At 42.3% G+C, this 22,336-nt stretch overlaps 2 protein-coding genes and 1 non-coding gene across 9 annotated transcripts in view; 2 read left to right on the forward strand and 1 right to left on the reverse strand.

The window, feature by feature from the left end:
- LOC100653449 (anoctamin-4) overlaps positions 1-22,336 on the reverse strand; it is a 39,607-nt gene that overhangs the window by 6,412 nt on the left and 10,859 nt on the right. For 4 of the 5 annotated variants that reach the window (XR_016486854.1, XR_016486855.1, XM_021563938.3 and 1 more), the window contains 18 exons: positions 16,495-16,689; positions 16,091-16,227; positions 15,614-15,766; positions 14,644-14,744; positions 14,181-14,225; positions 13,940-14,071; positions 13,426-13,532; positions 13,027-13,082; positions 12,528-12,649; positions 12,138-12,272; positions 11,740-11,836; positions 11,058-11,118; positions 5,852-5,934; positions 4,592-4,732; positions 4,144-4,308; positions 921-957; positions 616-727; positions 452-509 (listed from right to left, as the gene is read on the reverse strand). Coding sequence is in view for 3 of the 5 variants with exons in the window: in XM_021563938.3 (XP_021419613.3) it covers positions 452-509; positions 616-727; positions 921-957; positions 4,144-4,308; positions 4,592-4,732; positions 5,852-5,934; positions 11,058-11,118; positions 11,740-11,836; positions 12,138-12,272; positions 12,528-12,649; positions 13,027-13,082; positions 13,426-13,532; positions 13,940-14,071; positions 14,181-14,225; positions 14,644-14,744; positions 15,614-15,766; positions 16,091-16,227; positions 16,495-16,689 (1,937 nt within the window). In the remaining 2 variants the exon portion in view is untranslated. Of the gene's footprint in view, positions 1-451; positions 510-615; positions 728-920; positions 958-4,143; positions 4,309-4,591; positions 4,733-5,851; positions 5,935-11,057; positions 11,119-11,739; positions 11,837-12,137; positions 12,273-12,527; positions 12,650-13,026; positions 13,083-13,425; positions 13,533-13,939; positions 14,072-14,180; positions 14,226-14,643; positions 14,745-15,613; positions 15,767-16,090; positions 16,228-16,494; positions 16,690-21,793; positions 22,260-22,336 lie in introns of those variants that run through there. The other variant, XM_021563940.3, reaches the window with a different exon arrangement.
- On the forward strand, positions 6,705-11,440 carry LOC149978149 (uncharacterized). 3 transcript variants are annotated; one of them, XM_090200804.1, is made up of 4 exons: positions 6,705-7,118; positions 8,943-9,063; positions 10,328-10,480; positions 10,705-11,440. In XM_090200804.1, exons 2-4 carry the CDS (start codon positions 8,976-8,978, stop codon positions 10,887-10,889), a joined length of 426 nt encoding a protein of 141 aa, XP_090056930.1. In that variant the 5' UTR covers positions 6,705-7,118; positions 8,943-8,975; the 3' UTR covers positions 10,890-11,440. The 3 variants fall into 3 exon arrangements, with proteins under 3 accessions (XP_090056930.1, XP_090056931.1, XP_090056932.1); XM_090200805.1 differs by having other exon boundaries at positions 6,836-7,118; positions 8,947-9,063; XM_090200806.1 differs by lacking the exon at positions 6,705-7,118 and adding an exon at positions 7,426-7,544.
- trnas-uga (transfer RNA serine (anticodon UGA)) lies at positions 11,271-11,344 on the forward strand. The gene has a single exon. It is a non-coding gene; the product is annotated as a tRNA-Ser (tRNA).

Consider the following 22,336-nt stretch of genomic DNA (forward strand, 5'->3'; position numbering starts at 1 on the left):
ACCCTAGTTTTCTGGTTCATAACACAGAGGTTAGAGTGAGAATACAGTGTTCCAAGCTACGTTCCACTTAATCTGGGACACCCAGAACTAAAATGTTGGGTATTTGCTGCATAGACTCAATTCAGTTCTGGGTGGAGACGTGTTAGGAAATATACTAAAGAGACTACTGAAGTCTCCACCCCTCTAAACTGAAACTCTCAGACAGTTTCTGGCAAGTCTACGGGACAAAATGTCCCCTCCACTTCCTAGATTTGCACCTGCGAAATTGTGATGTGATCAGCGATGAGAAATCTACGTACTGGAACAAAGTTCCTAATTCGTTGTGGCATCCCACAGTCGGTCGACAGATGCTACATCCATTTATGTTACGTGCATCTGTCCACGAGAGTACTTTTCACTAGAAATGTTCCACGTTCAACACATTTGAAAAGCCTCATGAAAGTTCACTCACCTCTTCCAATTTCCAGCGGTTAATGAGGCGGATATAGGCTCCTGGCCGGCCAGTGAACCTGACAAAGGTGGTCACATCATTTTACTAACTAATCTCTATGAAATATAGTGTGAGATATAGCCGGGAATTATGATTTAAACCATGAAGTAGAGACGTTTCCTCACCTGCCCAGAAAAAAAGCTATGTAGAAGGTAGAGCTGTTGAGATTGACAAACTGAAACAGGAACATCTTCAGGGTGAAGCTGTTCTCCCACTCAGACTCAGTCCTCGGCTGCTCTGTGGATACAGAGCCAGAGGGAGAGACAGAGAAACAGAAAGAGAGAGAAAATAGAGAATAAGAGAGAAAGAAGAATAAAGAGAGGGCGACAGAAAGAGAGAGGATGTGTATAAAACGACAGCCCCTGCATTATATTGACTGTAATCACCTCTGAGGATGGCATGTTACAGCATGAGGACAGTTGTAGCTTACCTAAATTGGTGAGCAGAAGGGCAACTTTTTCATATAACTGAAAAAAACAAGGTTACCAGTTAATAGGGTTTGTTTTCCATGATTCTCTTGATTCTCATGCTGTTGTACCTAAAACGCGATACGCCATGGCATTGAAGGGCGTTAGGATTCATTTTTAGCAACATTTTGAGCGCAACTGTATTTAACTATATCAAAAAGCGCCACATGACATTAGGGTTTCACAACTGATAAGACATTAATATACATTGAGTGTACAAAACATTAAGAACACCTTCCTAATATTGAGTTGCACCCCCCTATGCCCTCAGAACAGCCTCAATTCATTGGGTCATGGACAAGGTGTCGAAAGCATTCCACAGGAATGCTGGCTCATGTTGACTCCAATCAATCAATCAATCAAATTTATTTTATATAGCCCTTCGTACATCAGCTGATATCTCAAAGTGCTGTACAGAAACCCAGCCTAAAACCCCAAACAGCAAGCAATGCAGGTGAAGAAGCACGGTGGCTAGGAAAAACTCCCTAGAAAGGCCAAAACCTAGGAAGAAACCTAGAGAGGAACCAGGCTATGTGGGGTGGCCAGTCCTCTTCTGGCTGTGCCGGGTGGAGATTATAACAAAACATGGTCAAGATGTTCAAATGTTCATAAATGACCAGCATGGTCGAATAATAATAAGGCAGAATAGTTGAAACTGGAGCAGCAGCACAGTCAGGTGGACTGGGGACAGCAAGGAGTCATCATGTCAGGTATTCCTGGGGCATGGTCCTAGGGCTCAGGTCCTCCGAGAGAGAGAAAGAAAGAGAGAATTAGAGAGAGCATATGTGGGATGGCCAGACTCCAATGATTCCCCCATGAATTGTTGGTAGTGGATCTCTACTCCAAATAGCTTGTTCCATCTCATCCCACATATGCTCAATTGGATTGAGATCTGGTGACTGGGCAGGCCACTGCAGTAAGCTGAATTCATTCATGTTCGTGGAACCATTTCTGGACAATCCTAGCCTTGTGTCATGGGGCATTATCCTGCTGTTAAAAATCTATTCACAGAAAGATACACTGCTGCCATGAAGGGATGCACCTGATTGGTCAATGATGTTCAGATATCCTTTGGCATTCAAATGTTGCTCCACTTCTATCAAGGGGCCTAATGTGTGCCATGAAAACACACCCCACACCATCACACCACCACACATCAGTGTGAAACAGCAGGAACCAGGATTCATCAGACCAGGCAATGCTTTTCCAATTCTCCAGTGTCTTCGTTGCTTAGCCCACTGCAACCACAGATTCTTGTTTTTAATGAAAGAAGTGGAACTCTGTAAGGTTGTCGGCTGCCATACCCTATTCGTGTCAAGGTACGATGAGTGCATTCTTTTATGGGTTTTTGGGCACCAATGTTGTACTGGACTGCCAGTTGACTAACTGTAGCCCGTCTGTTGCTCTGCACAATTCTTTGTCCCCTTTCATCAATGACCCGTTTTAACCGCTGGCCTGCTGGTGGCTGGATGTCCTTTGGGTGGAGCAGGTGTTTCTAATGTTGTGTACACTCAGTGTGTGTGTATATTTATACATTTGAAGTCGGAAGTTTACATACACTAAGGTTGGAGTCATTTAAACTTGTTTTTCACCCACTCCACACATTTCTTGTTAACAAACTATAGTTTTGGCAAGTCGGTTAGGACATCTACTGTGTGCATGATACAAGTAATTTTTCCAACAATTGTTTACAAATAGATTATTTGACTTATAATTCACTGTATCACAAATCCAGTGGGTCAGAAGTTTACATACACTAAGTTGACTGTGTCTTTAAACAGCTTGGAAAATTCCCAAAAATTATGCCATGGCTTTAAAGCTTCTGATAGGCTAATTTACATCATTTGAGTCAATTGGAGGTGTACCTGGGGATGTCTTTCAAGGCCTACCTTCACACTCAGTGCCTCTTGACATCATGGGAAAATCAAAAGAAATCAGCCAAGACCTCAGGAAAAAAATTGTAGACCTCCACAAGTCTGGTTCATCCTTGGGAGCAATTTCCAAAGGTACCACGTTCATCTGTACAAACAATAGTACGCAAGTATAAACACCATGGGACCACGCAGCCGTCATACCGCTCAGGAAGGAGACGTGTTCTGTCTCCTAGAGATGAACGTACTTTGGTGCGAAAAGTGCAAATCAATCCCAGAACAACAGAAGATGCTGGAGGGAACAGGTACAAAAGTATCTATATCCACAGTAAAACGAGTCCTATATCGACATAACCTGAAAGGCCTCTCAGCAAGGAAGAAGCCCCTGCTCCAAAACCGCCATAAAAAGCCAGACTACGGTTTGAAACTGCACATGGGGACAAAGATCATACTTTTTGGAGAAATGTCCTCTGGTCTGATGAAACAAAAATGGAACTGTTTGGCCATAATGACCAGTCTTATGTTTGGAGGAAAAAGGGGGAGGCTTGCAAGCCGAAGAAAACCATCCCAACCGTGAAGCACGGGGGTGGCAACATCATTGTGGGGGTGCATTGCTGCAGGAGGGACTGGTGCACTTCACAAAATAGATGTTATCACGAGGGAGGAAAATTATGTGGATATATTGAAGCAACTTCTTAAGACATCAGTCAGGAAGTTAAAGCTTGGTTGCAAATGGGTCTTCCAAATGGACAATGACCCCAAGCATATTTCCAAAGTTGTGGCAAAATGGCTTAAGGACAACAAAGTCAAGGTATTGGAGTGGCCATCACAAAGCCCTGACCTCAATCCCATAGAACATTTGTGGGCAGAACTGAAAAAGAGTGTGCGAGCAAGGAGGCCTACAAACCTGACTCAGTTAAACCAGCTCTGTCAAGAGGAATGGGCCAAAATTCCCCCAACTTATTGTGGGATGCTTGTGGAAGGCTACCGTTTGACCCAAGTTAATCAATTTAAAGGCAATGCTACCAAATACTAATTGAGTGTATGTAAACTTCTGATCCACTGGGAATGTGATGAAAGAAATAAAAGCTGAAATAAATCACTCTCTACTATTATTCTGACATTTCACACTCTTAAAATAAAGTGGTGATCCTAACTGACCTAAGACAGGGAAGTTTTTACTAGGATTAAATGTCATGAATTTTTGAGTTTAAATGTATTTGGCTAAGGTGTATGTAAACTTCCGACTTCAACCCTATATATGCCACTTTTTTTATCTCATAATCCTAAATGCATTTCTAAACAAAGCCCTTACCACATTGAGGAGCATGATGATGCAGAAGTTGATGCACACGGCTGTGCCGGTGGTGGCCACCTGAGAGTTATTCCTGATGAGAGCCCAGCCGAAGGCGGCAAAAGTGCTGACTGTGATCACGCGGTAAATCACGATGCCGAAGACGGCAGCGATCACCACCAGGATCTGTGGTCAATAAAACATTCTGGTCAGACACACTGATAGCAACAAGGCAAATCTGATTGATAGCTCACTGGCTTGAGTTGGCTTTCTTGCAATATCACAGTTATGGGTTTGATTCCTGCATGGGCCACTTACTGAAGATTTGAATAAATTCAAACAAAAACCAGTGGGAAACTGGTTTGACAAGCAGCAATCATGAGGCAACATGCAAACCATTTTAATGAATCTGTCCCTACTCAAATTAATTTATTATGAAATATTCACTATACCTACTCCAGGGACTTACCATAAAGAAGATTCCAGAAGCTGAGACGATGAGTCGGCTGTACTTGTCTGTAAAGGCCTGGTACGGCTCAGGCTTTCCAGATATGGGGTTCATCCTCTCCTTTTTTGAATATTTGGCCTCAAACTGGGGACGGATTTCCTCCTGCAGCACACAGAAAGCTGGCTGAGCCACAAACGCTCCCAGAATGTTCTGCAAACGTCTGCAAAATGTTCTAGGAACGTGATCATGACACATCTCCTTGGCTTTCTTGAAACAGCTGTAGAACACATAACTGTGGGTATTTCAAGAACACAGCACGGTGTCCATAACCAAGGTTGAATATATTCCTGGTATTTTACAAATGTTCCATCCCAAGAATAAAACCACTTTTCTCCCGGGTAACCCGGTATTTCATGCCAAAACTGGAAGTGTCGTTCTAAAGTGTTTCATTTTTGGAGTGTGGACTGTGTCACTGTTTTATATGGACATTGCTCAAACCATGAAGCTGGGAGAGAAGCTGTTATGCTGGTGCAGGTCATGCGGCCTACAAAGCTACAATTATAGGCAAGTGAATTTGATAATTTTTTTATGTAGTAAGGCCTATTTTACATGAATTAGTAGACTTACTTACACCTATGTATACACCTTTCATAATATTTCCCGTAATGTTGTGCGACATGTGTATTAGCGTATCTCCTCGCTTGGGTAAGATTTAGATATGTGCAAAACAAACACATTTGGAAGGAAAATAAGTGGGCAGAATGTATATATTATTGTTAATCAATTAAAGCCCACATTTTAGAAAGGGGGTGTTTATAAAAAAAATATGATATCAACGTACCTCAACATTAAAAATAAATACAAAAATACAAAGTTCTGTGCTCCATACTGAGACGGGCTGTCTGTCCCCAACGTGAGCGTTGTTGATTGATCGTGCAGATATGCGATAGCATAGAGAAGATTTAGACATGGCATATCATAAACCGAATGGGAATCATAAACCGAATGGGAATCATAAACCGAATGGGAATCATAAACCGAATGGGAATCATAAACCGAATGGGAATCGTAACCCGAATGGGAATCTCAAGGCAATGCTTCCTTTTGTAATATGGCAAAGTGGAATGTCCCTAGGACCTTCATGGCATGATTGTTAAAATCTTTTAAGAAATGTATATATATTTTTTTATCTGAAAAGATCTTCTTGCAACACAAACACATGTTATGCCTGGGAGATTATTTCTAATTTGATGATGCTGATCATAATGAAAGTATATTTACCTCCTCTTCCTCCCAGTCAATTAGGTCCCAGTCATATGCAAGGACCGCTCGCCGCCTCTTCCAGAACTCGAGAAACACGGTTGCTAAAATACACAACCAGTTTAGTGTTTGAGGGTTGTTATGGCTTGGTGAGTATGTGTCATATTGAATGTGGGACAAATATGTACACTTGTGTTCAAGCTATAAAACAATGTTGGCAATGTGTTACAAACAGAATAATTGAAATTCAACCATCTCTTGCATTGCTGCCAAAAACAGGAACCATTTAAATTCAACCATCGCTTTTTTAGTTGAAGGAAGGTTGTTTTGCATGACTCAAAATGATTCAATTATCACTTCAAGTAGTTCTCCACATTCAGATTGTAAGGTTCTGTATTTATTTTCTTAGTCAACCTTGTGTTCTGTTTTGTTGTGTTCTTGAACGTAGCCCTGTCTTTCATTTTTGTTCATTGATTTCACCTGTGTTAGTTACTCACCTGGTCTCATCAGCTCCTTATTTAGTTCAGTTCACTCTGTTTGTGCCTTTGTGAGGTATTGTTTGTTTTGACTCTACTAAGCCTTTCCCTAGGTCGTTTGTGAGAACTAGTTATAGCCTTCAGTCCTAGTTTTGATTTACTTGCCTGTTTGCCTTTACCTGTGTGTGACCATGATTCCTGCCTTCTGCAAAGGTGAAATAAACACCTACCGCACTCCGAGTAAATCTACACCTTTTTCTCCCTGAGTATTCACTACACAGATAATACAATTATTTTGCAGCACAGTTGTTGGGTGCCAGGATTCATACTGTTACAGTTGTCTAAAATAATTCACTATTTTAGCTATTTAGGACAGACACTGTGCAATAGGTCATTTCACCAACAAGCCTCTGCTGCCTTTAAAGCACTGGAGAGAGAGGGTAGGTTCTCCTGAACAAAGTCCTTGGCAATGGGTAACCCATCCAAATCTGTTTACCAGTGTGTCACTTGACAATCAGAGCAGAGGCTGGACTAAGATCAGTTTAACTAGTAGCGCTGAATGGAAAGGCACGTTTTAGTAGTTCCAGACAGTTCCATGAGGCCGGCCAGTGACTAGCGGGCTCTTTTGGTGGAAAGGCATGTTTCTGCAGAGATAGCAGCAGGGGAGCACACTTCAGGGGAGCACACTTCAGAGGAATGTTAATGAAGTGATTTCAATGGGTATTCTACTGTAGGTGAATGCCAAGAAATAGTCAGTGTTGGACAACAGCAAGGCCCTGCAGCAAGATCCCCTGCTCTCCAGACAAACCCAGGTAGGTTGAGTTGTATACTTATTTACTGGCAGTCCAACGATACTGTATTGCAGGATTCCTCAACTAGATTCAGCCTTGGGCCAATTTTTTTCTTTAGTGGTTCGTCAGGGGATCAGAACATAATTAGAAATAAATTGTAGACTGCAAAAAGACAGTCCAAACAGATGTTTGACTAAAACATAATAATTTAAAACCTTGCTTGCATTAGTATATGATCAAGTCGTGTCTCTCTATAATGCGTGGGAATACTTGGGAACAGATTCCTTAAATGTAAAAAAACTTATAGCTGATTAACTTTTTTTTACAGTCTTTTCTGTCCAACAAAATCGCCCCCAACATTGTTTTGCTCAGAACTTTGCGGGCCAAATAAATCCACCCGCGGGTCAAATTTGGTACACAGGCCACCAGTTGGGGAACTATGCAGTAGTAAGTATCTTAGGACCTATGCAGTTATTTAGCCTCGATTAATCCCAAATGTATTTTAAATGTTTTGCTTTATTGTCATAATTTTATAGCTGTGGTTCCACTGGTATGCACCTACATGATTATCAGTGTGTCTGGATAGTGTCAGATAAAATACTCAAATGTAAACGTGAATGTAATTGCACTACAGAAAATTCTTCGAATCTACCAGTTTAATGAGCACTGAATGCAGTTAGGTTGTTTATCACTTGTAGATTTTCCATAATTTGCTCTAGCAACAACTGTTTAACATTTTCAGCTGATCTACTTTGTTGTATGCATTTGAGTGAAGCACAGTTCACGCAATAAATTTGACCTTTGAAGTACTGTACCTTTGTAGCAAGGAGATAACATTGCCAATTTGTGACTGATTAAAGGCAGGGTTAGATAAAACAAATACTTTTAGTAGACATTGCACTCAAGAGAATGATTTGTGGAGATTTAGTGTAACAATGGCCTGCATTTGACCACATTAACCTATACATGAGCCTCGCTAACACATTAGATAACAAGTTAGATAACACATTAGGGAAGTGATCCGCGATAGGTGAAACGGCATCACTGGACACCCCACCCGCATTTGTTATTGTTTTGAGGAAATGAGCATCCAGCATCGTGGTAAAAGTACATCGTAGTACATACTCTGCAGTTCTCTGGCGTGTGCAATGATATCCGAGGGAAAAACAATTAGTTGTTTGAAGTAACGTCTTTGTTGTAATATCGCAAACGGATGTGGCAGTTTCACCGCTGGAGTCCAGCTTTAAGTACACATGAAGCCTACGTAAAGCCATCACCAACGACCACATGAAGCCTACGTAAAGCCATCACCAACGACCACATGAAGCCTACGTAAAGCCATCACCAACGACCACATGAAGCCTACGTAAAGCCATCACCAACGACCACATGAAGCCTACGTAAAGCCATCACCAACGACCACATGAAGCCTACGTAAAGCCATCACCAACGACCACATGAAGCCTACGTAAAGCCATCACCAACGACCACATGAAGCCTACGTAAAGCCATCACCAACGACCACATGAAGCCTACGTAAAGCCATCACCAACGACCACATGAAGCCTACGTAAAGCCATCACCAACGACCACATGAAGCCTACGTAAAGCCATCACAAACGACCACTGATCAACACGTGACGATTTTAAACAGTATGACAAAATCATGACTCATGAAGAAGTATGCAATCAGTAACCATAGGTACTAACTTACACTGAAGAAACATGCATACCCTACTGTCACAAACTCTTATGAAAGAATTATGACAGCCTCTGTCAAGTCCTAAATGTTATCTAAAGCAATCTGTGGTTAACACTACATGCTAATGTCTCCATCTTGTCTAGATAGGCCCTGGTCCTGTGTAAAGGAGGTGATCAATGGGCCATCCCCAGAATGACAGCTTCTCTCTGGACCTTTCCCAGCCAGACGTCTGGGTCTGGGACAATGAACCTAAGCCAATGGCGGGTGAGTGAATCACATTCGTTGTGGTGACACACTCATATAAATCAAGTGCTATATTTCCACGTGGAAATGGCCTAGAATGCACCTTGGACTATTGCTCCATTGTGTGTGTTGGTTAATTCATTCTTCTTGGTTAAACTGAATCTAAATAGTTGACTTACAGTACAGTATTATATGTAGTGTTTAATGAATACCCGATCCAATGTATGTTGAAGTTAAATCCCTCTATACCATAAATTGCTCACCATAAAAGATGAACGACAGGGACATTTATTAGAGTGGTTTCCATTAGCCCTGAAGACAATGTCTGAATTTGCAGTGCAATCAATAATTGAAAAACTAAGAACTACAGCTATTTTAATGAGTCACAGTCTGGCAGCGCTCACCGCCTGAGATTTGGAAGTTACCAAGCTCTCTGAGAAGAATAGAAGACACATGTATTTCTCATTTGAACTATCTGGAAAATAGAGAGGACTGGTAATATGGATTAGTGTTTGGGCAGTTTACAGTCCGGTATCTACAGTGTATTAAAGCCATAGTTCATGCCTATTGTTCAATTGTGTACATTTCTGGAATACAGATGGAAGAGGACTGGTGTGGAAGAGTAAATTACATTTGTAATCTTATATGACCTGTTAGACACAGGTCATCCTGTTCTTCGTCTTGTCTTTAAGGTTGTTCTGTTCCCTGATATGTAATATAACCAGTCTGTTTTAGAACTGTTTCTAAACTTCCCTGTTCTAATTTCATGTCAATATTTCATGGTTCTTGTTATCCAAGGATGTATGGGGGAGTGGATATGTCCTTGATATGATTGGTCTTTCTCAAGGTCTACTATCAGTGGTGATAAGTAGAAGTACCGGACTCATTTGAAGTGCATGTGAAACACCCCGCCCATCCTTGGTCTGTATAAAATGTCTGTGGAGAACAAATAGCGAGTCAAATTGGTTTTCCCTTGCATGCATGCTCGTAATAAAGCTTTTTATATTGAGATCGGACTGCCTTTTTCCACCACACTGGTTACAGTCTACAACTTCTGTATGGTTACTATGCTATACGTTGCAAAGGGCTTGGCCCTGGCCATTAAGAGCACTTGTCCAGAGGTGCTTGGTCTAATCTGGGTCCATTTCCCCAGGGACATTTTGGATAAACTGTAGACATTTGATCATCCCTTCCTCCATGTCAGTCTACCAGCTTTGCTCTCTTCCTTTATCTCACTCACTCTTTCTCTCCCTAACTCTTTTTCCCCACCTGTCTTCTCACACAGCCGCCCAGGTCTTCATTTGGCTGGCGCTTCTGTTGGCCTTTGGCCTGCAGTTCTACCTAGCTGTGTTCTGCCTGCTGAAGTGCTGGAGTTTTGACACGAGGCTAAAGCAGGCTCTTAAAAACCTGCCCTCTACGGGGAAGCTCCTCACAACAGGTAGGTCTATTCCAGGGATGTTGCCTTGACAGTGCAGTGATCAATGAACTGACCAAGGCAAATATGTAGTTTGACAAAAACTTTCATTTATCTTTTATCAAAACCACTGAGCACTTTCGATCTCACTACATTCCGAAATCAAAAGTTAAGCAGGTTGAAATGCGACCTTTCATTCGACTAAACAGGAGGCAATGTTAATAACACCTGTATTCCATATGTTTCAGTCCCTTCCTCCATCATTCAACTTCCAGAGGACTTGAAGAGTGTGAAACCACCGGCTTACTGTCGTTATGACGTAGAAGTGGCTGAATCCTCCCTGCCTAGACCCTGCTGCTATGACGATGAGGAGGCCGGGCCCTGCACTAACTCTCCCTATACACCCTTTCCCTGGGATCTTGTGCAATGCTGAGGAGGACCCTGTAACACTTCACTGTAAATACTGACACTTCAATATAGTGAGCATGGAATCCTGACCCATTAAACTGTTAAGTGAGTTAATTCTTAAACTTTATTTTACAATAAAATTAGATGTTTTAAATTGAACCTATAATATTTCTACTAAATGATAAAAACTCACCCCACACAGCCATGAATACAGCAAAGAAAACTGTTGCTCCGTTGTCAAAAAGATGGGTGACCTAAAGCCAAGAAACAGATCAATAGCAATTGCTTAGAGAAATGATTTCTGAAAACATGAATTCAGTACAAACATACAGTAGTCACATTTGTATATAAAGATTACAAAGGAGGGCTGCTCGTTAGACATATTCCAGAGCAAGCTCACAAAGTAGTCCCGTGTAGCTCAGTTGGTAGAGCATGACGTTTGAAACGCCAGGGTTGTGGGTTCAATTCCCATGAGGGACCAGTATGAAAATGTATGCATTCACTACTGCAAGTCGCTCTGGATAAGAGCGTCTGCTAAATGACAAAAATGTGAAGTAAAACGGTTACCTTGCTAAATGTGTTAAACTTATGTTACTGTGGCATAGCTCTGGAGTAAATGTTTGTCAAAAAATGCAATATTTTTCTAAAAAGTATGACAAAATCACTGTTCCTGGAGAGCTGCAGTGTATGCAGGCTTTTGTTTCAGCCCAGCTCTAACGCAAAATAATTGTGGTCTAAATTTATGACCATTATTAGTTAATCATTTGAATCACACCCAGTGGCTCTCCAGGATCGGAATTAGCCACAACTGCCCTGATGTTTGTCAGCAGTGCTCAGTCTGGGGCAAACGTTTAACATGGTAGTACGGAAGTCACCTTGGCATAGATGCAGCTGTCTGAGAGTCTCAGGTAGGGGCAGTACTCGTCACATATGGGGCACATGATGATGTCAGTGGCCTGGCAGATTTCTTTACTGGAGAATCACAGACAACCTTTAGCCTGGTTCCATACACTCATCAATTCTTAATGCATTTATCAGCCTGTGTCAGTGCTGCCACACGACTAAGGCATTGATAGCATTGGTAATAGACTTCTACCAGACTAAGGCCAAATTTACACCAGTGTAAAGCATGCGTCCGTTTGGTATTTTTTCTAGTGGAAGAACACAAGACCAAACATAGTGAAGGATAAAATATGTATAAAATACTAAGATAAAACAATGAGGGAAAACCTAATTAAAGAAGACCAATGAGTATTAGGTGAGCTCACATTACCTGACCTGGCAGTGGTCTAGGGTGAACCAGCCGTAGAGAAAAACCATGAGCCCAACCAGCGCCGCAGGGAACAGCATCCCAGTGTACCAACCCAGCCAGGCAAAATAGAGACCAATTTTCTCCCCGAAGTATCGCCTGACAACACCGCCAGGAGACAAACATCAACAAACAGGTCATTATGTACCACCATTGCAATGATGTTGTGGCTTCATACGTTTTTAATGATCTAGTAAATTCACTCCTTTGTTGATTAATTCATGTGGCTTTAATACATGTGGCTGGTGAAGTTGTATTGCTTGCAGGATCTAGGGACAACCTGCAAGGTGCAGATAATACATTGTATTAGACCCGTGATGTCCTTCTAGAGCAGGAGTGTTAACACTGTTGTACCTTATGAGGTCCAGTGGCTGGTACTTGTACCACACACCCCACCAGGCCCAGCATTCATACAGCAAGTGTCTGTGGTTCTCTGCCCCATGTGTCCGGATGGAGTTCTTACTTCTGTAGCTCCCCTGTTAAAACACACACACACACACACACACACACACACACACACACACACACACACACGTAATGTACCATCATAACTACAGATGTAGGATCTTAATTTGATCGCTCTTTGTTGCTGACAGGAAATGCAAACTTGTAGTGTATTTGAGTTTTAAAAATGCTTCTAAAGTTTATCATTTCCACTTTGAAATATCAGACTTGATTTACCCTAACGAAAAATGTATCAACCCCTACAAAAATGTCAATTAATTATAAACCACATAATTCACATTCCCGGTTGCCGCAGGATCATTTTCCTGCTATAGCGAACTGGCTCAAATGAAGACCCTACACGTGATATTTCTCTGCCAAGCCAATGTGTGAAGTGTCAGTGCATTACCTCATGAAGGGGAAAAGCTGCTTCGTATGAACTATTGCTCAAAAGACGATTCAGCCCTGGAGCATGAACAAGAACATGAAGACACCGTCAATAACTTTACACACCAGAGACATGCTGTATCTCAAACGTGGGACACATCTAGCAGTGAACTTCTACTACTTGGAGAGGTGCCAGGTAGCCTAGCGGTTAGGATTGTTGGTCCAGTAATTGAAAGGTTGCTGATTCGAATCCCTGAGCCGACTAGGTGAAAAATCTGTCAATGTAACCTTGAGCAAGGCACTTAACCCTAATTGCTCCTGCAAGTCTCTCTGGATAAGAGCGTCTGCTAAATGACTACAATGTAAATGTATTAACCAGAGGCCATTTGTAACTGTTAGATGATGATGATGACAATCTCACCCATTTTGTCTTTGCCCTCCTCATATTTGACCCTTTGCAAGATATGATGGACGATGCGACTCCTGGTGGCGTTGTTGAAGAACGTGTCTTTGTTGTGAATGGTGAAACTGGAACATAATATAGATACAGAAAAGGTTCCTAGATCATATTTCTTCTAGATCGTTCCATTGATTGAGCTTTTGAAAAGCACACCATTTTGGCCTGATGTCATCTCAGTGCATTCTATATAATTTTGCCTCGAAGGGCGCTTGTGAGCCCCCCCATAAAGGGCCCTAAAATTAGACCTCACCCACAAGGAAATTTAGTTCATTTGTTTACATTGCAAAAATGTGGTACCCTAAAACTAAGAATTGTGGTTTAAAGATGGAAGACATTGATTCATCTTCACCTTTTGTGTTAGTAAGGAAAAAACATATACCAGACTGGTGGTGCACACGCACACACACACACACACACACACACACACACACACACACACACACACACACACACACACACACACACACACACTCACTGATGTATTCTGGAGCGACTGAAGGGGGCGGTAAAGCTCTCGTTCTCCTCCAGGTCAGGGAGGGTGTTGTTGTCAAACTTCATGGGTTTGCGAGGCAGCCATCCTCGAAATCTGTTGATTCTCTTCTCCATCCTGGATGGTGACAGAAAGACCTCCAAAAATCACACATCACACACAGCCGGAGAGCATTAACATTAGTGTTGTGCCCCAAAATGCAATCAATAAATCAATTAGCACTCACCTACTCATGAACTTGTACCGTCGATGCATGTAATAGATTTTCCTCCTAAAAACCCCCACAACATGATCAACTATTAAACTATAAAAAATCTCAGTGCATTAATGCATTGCAGTGGCCTGGGCGGTCTAGCAGTCTAGGTCACTTATGCCTCGTGTTAGAATCTGACCCCTCTAGAGGCCTCACCATTCTACCTAATAAAAGTGCATTGCAAATAACTGTAGATTAATAGTATGAGAGAGAGACAGAGATTGAGAGAGAGAGAGACAGATCGAGAGAGAATCAGTGAGAGAGAGAGAGAGAGAGAGAGAGAGAGAGAGAGAGAGAGAGAGAGAGAGAGAGAGAGAGAGAGAGAGAGAGAGAGAGAGAGAGGCAGGCAATGTGTGTGTGGTGGGAACCTGTCTGTCGATGTGATTTATGTGTGTGAGTGTCCGGAACTACAGAGGCTGTGTGTTCGTCTCCCCACCTGAACGGCATCCGAATGTTCATAAGCTCTGCGTAGCGACACAGCACCTCCCAGGGAGCATGCAGCTTCAGGAAGATCACATCACTGTTGCACACAGACAACTGTTTAAGGGGAAAAGACCCAGCATTAGAAGTATTATGTCCTGTTGATACTATTTCTTAGAAGAGTTTCTTAGCACATAAAAACATTTGAATAATATAAAATCGAATGTTTTAAATAAAAATGTTTCTATTCTAAATCATGTTGCCACACATGTATCCAGCTTCAGTAGAGAGGTTTATGGACTTCATAATTGGACGTAAAGAGGAAAGGGACAGTTGAAATATTGATTTTCTTTTCTCTCTCATCATTTCCTGTGACATCAATTTCCTGTGACTGATCTCAGAACAGTTAACAGACATTCGCTGTCATGGCCGCGGAATAGTTTTTACTAGGATCTTTAAAAGATACCAAACTATGTGAGTTTGATTTCTTCAAAATCCCAGTAGCACAGTTATATAGTCAGTACTGCATTCTCTGATAATTTCCAGAAGAATTCTACCTTGCATCTTGCTGTCATCCTAAGCAGTCTGACTATACAGTAGGTAAAAGAAAAAGCTACCCTCGCAGGACCTAAAAATAACAAAGCATCTCCGTGCAGGAGAAAAGCAAACAATGATGTTAAAAGAGAGAAGAAGAGGCATAGTCTCTTTGAATGCTCCACATGATGACCTTGATGTTACTGCGTCAGCACACTAGGCGTCAGCCACTCAGACACATGCAAAAGCACACACACACGCACACACTCAGCACAATTGCTTCCCTGCTCCTTCTAAACAGGATTGAGGGTGAAACTTGCCATCAGCACATTTGTGTTGGTTTATGAGTGACAGGCAGAGCTTCAGTAATACTGTCATACTATAATATGGTGTTCCTGTAATACTATGTTACTGTAATACTATAATATACTGTAATACTCAGTAGTACTCGCCTCCTTCTCCATCTGCAAGCCCTCGGCCCGGATGTTGCGCTCAAATATTTCCCTCTTCTCCGACTGTGGACCAGACTTCCTGTAAACCAGGATGTAGTCAATGTGGCACTTGCCATCGCTGAAGCACAAGCCACTGGACCTACTTCTCCCTACCTGGGGAGAGAAACAGAGGGAGGGAGTAACCACTATAAGGTTGTTTGACCCAAAGTGACTTTAATATATTTTACCATTAGCACTGCTTAACATTTACAGAGGCGGTTGAGCTAAAGTGCTTTGCACATAAGCACAAGATCTAAATATGCTTTTCCAAGGGTTATATATCACACTACCGTAGTAAGAAACCAATGAACTCACCCTAAGAAGACTAAACGTCTTTACAGATCCCCCAAGGAGGATAAGAATAACACTGACAGCAGCCAGCTCCAACCCACAATGACCATACGTGCTTTATGGACAAACCTGTAATTGACCTCTCACCTCTGGTGCCGGGTCAGTCCTGGTGTTGTCGTCCAGGATGCTACTGGTCTCGGGGTCAAGCAGGGTTGAGTCGCCATCTTTGGACGGAGTGCTCAGCCCCTCCAAACTCTCCATTAACAACTTCACATCCTTCAAAACTGGATAGAATATCAGCAGAAAACCCAGTGTCACTTATCAAACCCACAATATGTTGTTGATTCTGTGAACACCTAGATTACTTCCTAACTCACTTAATCTAACAAAAACATTTACTGAAGTGCATGACTACCACTCAGAATTCAACTTCACAAAAGTTTTTTTGTCTCATAAAAGTTGCTTTTTAAAAAGATGCTGCACAACAGTTACATTATGGTAATGTTATTTGGTTGAGGTACCCCTAACTAAGGAGGTGCCAAATGGCTTACCGTGGGGTGGCACGTTGTCCTGTGTGCTGGGGGAATCAGGAGCCCCAGCCAAGGACACCTCCATTCTGACTGGTGACCTGTTGGGGGGGAAGGAGAAATCCGCAGCCTCAACCCCAGGGGCCGGGGCCCGCAGAACTCTGCGTCTGTGGGGGCTCTGCCACTGGAGCTCAGCCCCATGTAGAGAGATACTCACACCTGGGACATAGAGAGAGAGAGAGAGAGAGACCGAGTGAGAGAGAAAAAGAGACCGTGAGAGCGAGACAGTGAGAGAGAGAGAGACAGAGACAGTCGGAGAAAGACAGTGAGAGACAGAGAGGAGAGGGAGAGAATTCATCATATAATCAACCATCAGTAAAGTCTGAGGCCCCACATTTAGTGAAAAACAGAGATGACAGAAAAGAGGGTGAAAGGTATTATTATCAGAGCTCAGGAAATAAAGTCAAATAAAACCCACATAGTTAAATAAAGGTTCTTTAAATTAAAAATAACCTAACAGTAAGGGAGCTGGAACATTTACGTTGTAACGTTTGAGACCTTATCAAACCTTCAGGAGACATCTTCTGTTGGTTAGGAAATGGGAGATAGGTGAATTCAGAGCCTTATATAGTAGTGCTTGGGAAATGCCAGGGAGTTCACGATACGATGTTATCATCTCGATACTTAGGTTCCGACATTATAATGTATGGTGAATCTCACGATTCTATATGTATGGTGATTCTATGTGCAATTCGATACTGTGATTTGATTGTGATTCGATGTTTCAAACATATTGCTCATGTCCGCTGCAGAGAGACGAGCGCCAGCCATGACAAAACTAGTCTTCATCAGTCAGGGAAATAAAAGTGCTGAAACCATGTTGGCTTACTATTTAAAAAGAAGACGGAGAACAAGATATAGGATGTAAATACCTGAGTTTTGGCGCCACAGCCGATAGCGCTAGCTAACGCTACCTATAGTAGCAACATTTAAAAAAAAACGTTTTGTCAAATATTGATATAATATTGTCCCAAAATAATGCAGACATGCAAATCATGAGTAAGCTTTACAGTGGCCACAAACAAGATGTAGAGATATATCTATGGCTATGCAGTCGTGTCTGAGATGATTGACACCCTTAATAAAGATGAGCGAAAAATACTGTATAAAATAAACAATACAAACACTGAGGTGTATTGTTTGCGAATTTTTGTTGTTGATACTAATGCAATTGATTAGACAAATAAATTGTGTTCCCTGAAGTGATCCTGTGCGCCCGCTGAGGAGCCATTATCTAACATGGCCTAGTGAGTAGGCTAACAACAACCCCTCTGAAGAGGTCTGCGACCCACTCTTCCATCTGACGAGCCTGGGCTCTGGGGAAGGTCGTCGCTGGTCTGAACGCTGAATTTCCCTTTGTGACAGCTCCGCGACTCAGCAGAATTTCTGCTGAGCCCCAGACATACAGAGAAGGAGTGCGAGGGAGAACGCTCAACGCTCACGCCCTTCCCGCAGTGGCTGAGGTATTGAAATAACAGCAGGTAATAAAACCACCACAAACTCTTTCTTCCTGGATGAAATCGATGGGCGGGTTCCCTCAATGACTTCAGTTGTAATAAACGTTTCACTCAGCCATCAGCTGCTAGGAGGTATTTTATAGTGTGAGTAGAGGTTACTGCAGCCCCAGAGGAGATGTGAGTGATAAAAGCTAGGGCACTATAGAAATCGAATGATTCCATCACATTTGAAAGAGTTGTCTAACGCAGCTCTGCCTGTCTGAATTCACACATCAAAGCATATCATTTGCACACTTTAAAATTCCATCTGTGCCAATCAAAATCCAAATGACCTGCTACTTCCAAACACAAGGTCTATATCGTGCTGTTACCACGCCTACCACAGTACCCTCTAAATTCAAGATTAAGCATAAATCACAACATTGAGAAAACCACTTTACATTTAAGATATACTTTACATGATTTATATTAACTAGTCAGTAGATTAGACCCTGGAAAATTATAAATATTGAACATGACAAGATGACTGGCCTACTAATAGACCATTAGGTTGATTTATGTTGGATGATAAGATATGATATAAGCATAGAAGCCTAGGTGTCCATAGAGAAACATAAAGCCAATCAATAATTAACAACAGTGTTTTTGTTGCCTCTGAGTGACCACTGGGCAGCAGCACACACACATTTTAGTCATTTAGTAGATGCTCTTATCCAGAAAAACATACAGTAGTTAGAGCATATATTTTCATACTTTTCCAATACTGGTCCCCCCTGGGAATCAAAACCACAACCCTGGCGTTGCAAGCGCCAAGCTCCACCAAGTGAGCCACACGCACGCACACATGCACACACAACTTGTTTAGAGACACTGAATGCACAAAACCCAAACTGATTTACACAGAGTCAGACAGTCACAGAGCAGAGTCAATGAGCATATCTGCTGCATAAATGATGTAATATGCCAGGGCGATATGTATACTGTAGCTAAGAATGTAATACTAAGTGTATGTTGTGTAGTAAGCTGTTAGTAGCCCATGTGCCTCAGCCTAATCACTTGGTTAATTTTCACCAACGTGGCATTGTAAACACATCATTTGTGGCAGGTGTGTGGTTACTTGCTAACTTTTTTTGAACAGTTTTGACAGTGCTACTGATAGTAGTGGTGGCGCTTGGCTTGCACATGCAAATTCAGGACAGACAACATTCTGTAATGGAATTGTGTTATTTAACGTGTCAAATTAAAAGCTTATTTATTGCGTCAAATAGTGTTATATGACGTGTATATTTTTTGACACGCAAATACCCAAACAACGTTCACCCTAATAATTTGGTCTATTTTCACCTCTTAATTTTGCCTACTGTTCTAACTTGGTGGTGCACAGGTAGCCTATAACCTGTTTTAGAGAAATGTAATAATTGAATATTGTAAGAGCTTTCATTGTCTGTTTATGTGCCCCCTTTATTTATCCTACGGTTCTGACTTGTTGTACAGGGAGTACACTGTAAGAACGGCCCATGTTCTGAATTCTGTCGCTGTACATTTCAAAAGTGCTGAACAAATAGTTATATTGACTACGTCTGTCGTTGCTCGCTCATTAATGTCTTAATCGAAATTACGGATTGCCTCTTATCTGCTTGTCGTCCTCTTATGCCATCGTTTGTACATCTCAATTGTCAGTAGCAACCACATTTGTTTAAGCAAGTCATCCATATCAGCTATGTTTTTTTAAATGGCAGTAAATGAGGCTGAGTTAACTTTCTTCGCTGCCAGACAAGGCTCAGCTGACAGCCAGGTGTAGCAGTGGTAAGGTGTTGGGACAGCTTTAACCCTAACAGTTTGTGGGCACCGTTTGTCACCGTTATAGTGCAATTAATGTATTATTTAGCGTTGTGTTGTGTAGTGGCATTGCTGGCTGCATCCCACATTTTGTTTGTTTGCCCCACCGAGATTTACATGCTAAAATCGCCACTGTTTAGCTAACATGATTTAGCATGGCTCACAATTCACAGCAAATTGTATTGGTCACCTACACATATTTAGCAGGTGTTATTTTGGGTGTAGCGAAATGCTTGTGTTCCTGGCTCCAACTGTGCAGTAATATCTAACAATTCACAACAATAGTGTTTCCTACAAAATAATAATGCTGTCAAGAGTCAAATAATTTTTCCCTCATTCACATAAATGTCACCTTTTACAAGATGAAAAAGAGATTGTTAGTATTGATTCAGAATATTTCTTTCACATTGATTCTGTATGTAATTCTATGGCTTAAACAGTCGGCACTCATTAGATCTGTATCATTATAAGACTCTCTGTCACACCTGCATTTGAGTGATTCCATACGAAACCAGGACAAAATGCAATAAATATGCCAACTCTAATGAATTATTTCTCAATTACACTTTGATACAAATGTCAAATATGTCAACAATGCCCCCCTCCCAAAAATTAAATGAATAAAATGGTGAAAATCCCCCCAAAATCATGGCATTTCTTTGTCCTGGTTTCATATGGAATCGGCACTCATTTGTAACATAAGCTACTGGTGAGGTCACCTCAGCCTTGGCAGCAGAGGAAAACAGACAGAGCACCGAGATATTTTGGGATGGACGCCCAATTTTGGATCTGAATGTCTGGAAATGGTGAACTCGTATAAAACTAGACCACCTACACAATATATTCATCATGGAATCTACAAGCAATCTAAAACTGTTGAACAGGACAGACAACAGCAAATGTTGCATGATACCCAGTCAGACACACCGATTAACCAACAATCTAGGCGACATGAGAATATTTAAAATCAGAAGTAGGGTTCAAGTCAATAGTCAAAGTTAGAAGCAATGTAGTTTCAGTTGCCTTTCAAATAGCTAGTTAGTGGAAATAGTTATTGGGTACAATAAAACTTTTGTTGAATATTAAGATGTTTTGCAACAAAGTGCATGAACTGCTAGTTATGCTGCGAAAATTACTTTTGAATTGAATGAAAAATTCTACAGTATAACAGTATTGCTAGTTGATTTGTAACCCTGAATCTCAACCACTGATGATTGTCAGTGCGAAAAATGATTCTCCAATGAGATCGCTAGCGCCTCCTCAGTTCATATGACATAACCTTGCCTTAGCATGACAGCTCACAGTAGGCTAGCTGGTTGGGTAAGTGAGCGGAAAATAAAAAGGGGGGAGGAGTTGCCCTCGGGACCAGGTATCAGGAAGACAGAGGAGGGTTCTGGACCACTACACCAGCACAGTCAGGGGACAACAGACCTCCAGCTCCGTCAGGCCCCGGGGCAACACAATGGCTGTTTCACGCCTGCCAGATGGGCAACAGAGCTCTGACCCACATCTCCTTCCCTGAACCATGCATAATGGAGGAGTGTTACACCTAGGACACACAGCTCATTCACAACCCTCGGAGTGAAACTGTGTGGGAGGGAGGGCGATACGGGAGAGAGAGAGGGAGAAAGAGAGAGAAGGGGGGAACGGGAGCTAAGGAGAGATGGGAGAAAGAGGGAGAGAGTGTGTGAGTGTATGCGCGTGTGAAGGTCAAATGACTGTACGGTTCAGGAACACAACAGTGTGAAAAGAGAACAGAGTTGATAGACAGTAAAAGAAGAGTACATGTGGGTCATAGCATATGAGTGAGGGACAGAGAAATAGAGAGATCGAAACAGAGGGGGGGGGGGGGGGGGGGGGCGAGAGCGACAGAGAGAGAGAGAGAGAGATTACTGCAGCAAAACCACTACAGAGGGGGGGGGGGGGACACTGCTGTGGGTCTAAAACAAGTTGCCTGCAGCACTCACCATGCGAGGTGGAGAGGGAGAGAGCTTCAACCTCTCAAAGGGTAACAGGAGGAGAGGACGACACAGCTCGGGGGCCGACCCAGTGGAGGCTCCGCAAGCGCTACACTAGCTAAACTTGGCTCCCCTACTCCCCGCAGGGGGAAATGGAAAAGGACCTTCTGCAGAGGCAATCAGCTGCATTCCCCATGTTTACCTCCACTCCCGAGCACCGCGGTGCTCTGCTCTAGCTTCTGAGCTCCCTCACATACAGACACAAACACTCTGCTCATCCCCAAAACATCCTTCAGATTATATAAACCTCTGTCCAGCCGGCACGAGGCACAGCTCAGGAAGAAACAGATGCAGACCAGCTTAGATCCTCTCTCAGGGAAAAATACAAGCAGAATGTTTATGCAGAGGGAGGGAGAGAGCGAGGGTGAGAGCAAGAGCGCTGCAGACAATCCGTATTCTTAATCAGTTATCCCCATCAGCCAATCCGTGGGAGAGGAGCTTTGAGGGTAGCCAATCGGAGCAGGGCTGGCTCTATCAGTGTGGTTGTTGACC

Source organism: Oncorhynchus mykiss, chromosome 15, assembly GCF_057628025.1.
Source record: "Oncorhynchus mykiss isolate SJ-2025 chromosome 15, ASM5762802v1, whole genome shotgun sequence".
Lineage (NCBI taxonomy): Eukaryota > Metazoa > Chordata > Actinopteri > Salmoniformes > Salmonidae > Oncorhynchus > Oncorhynchus mykiss.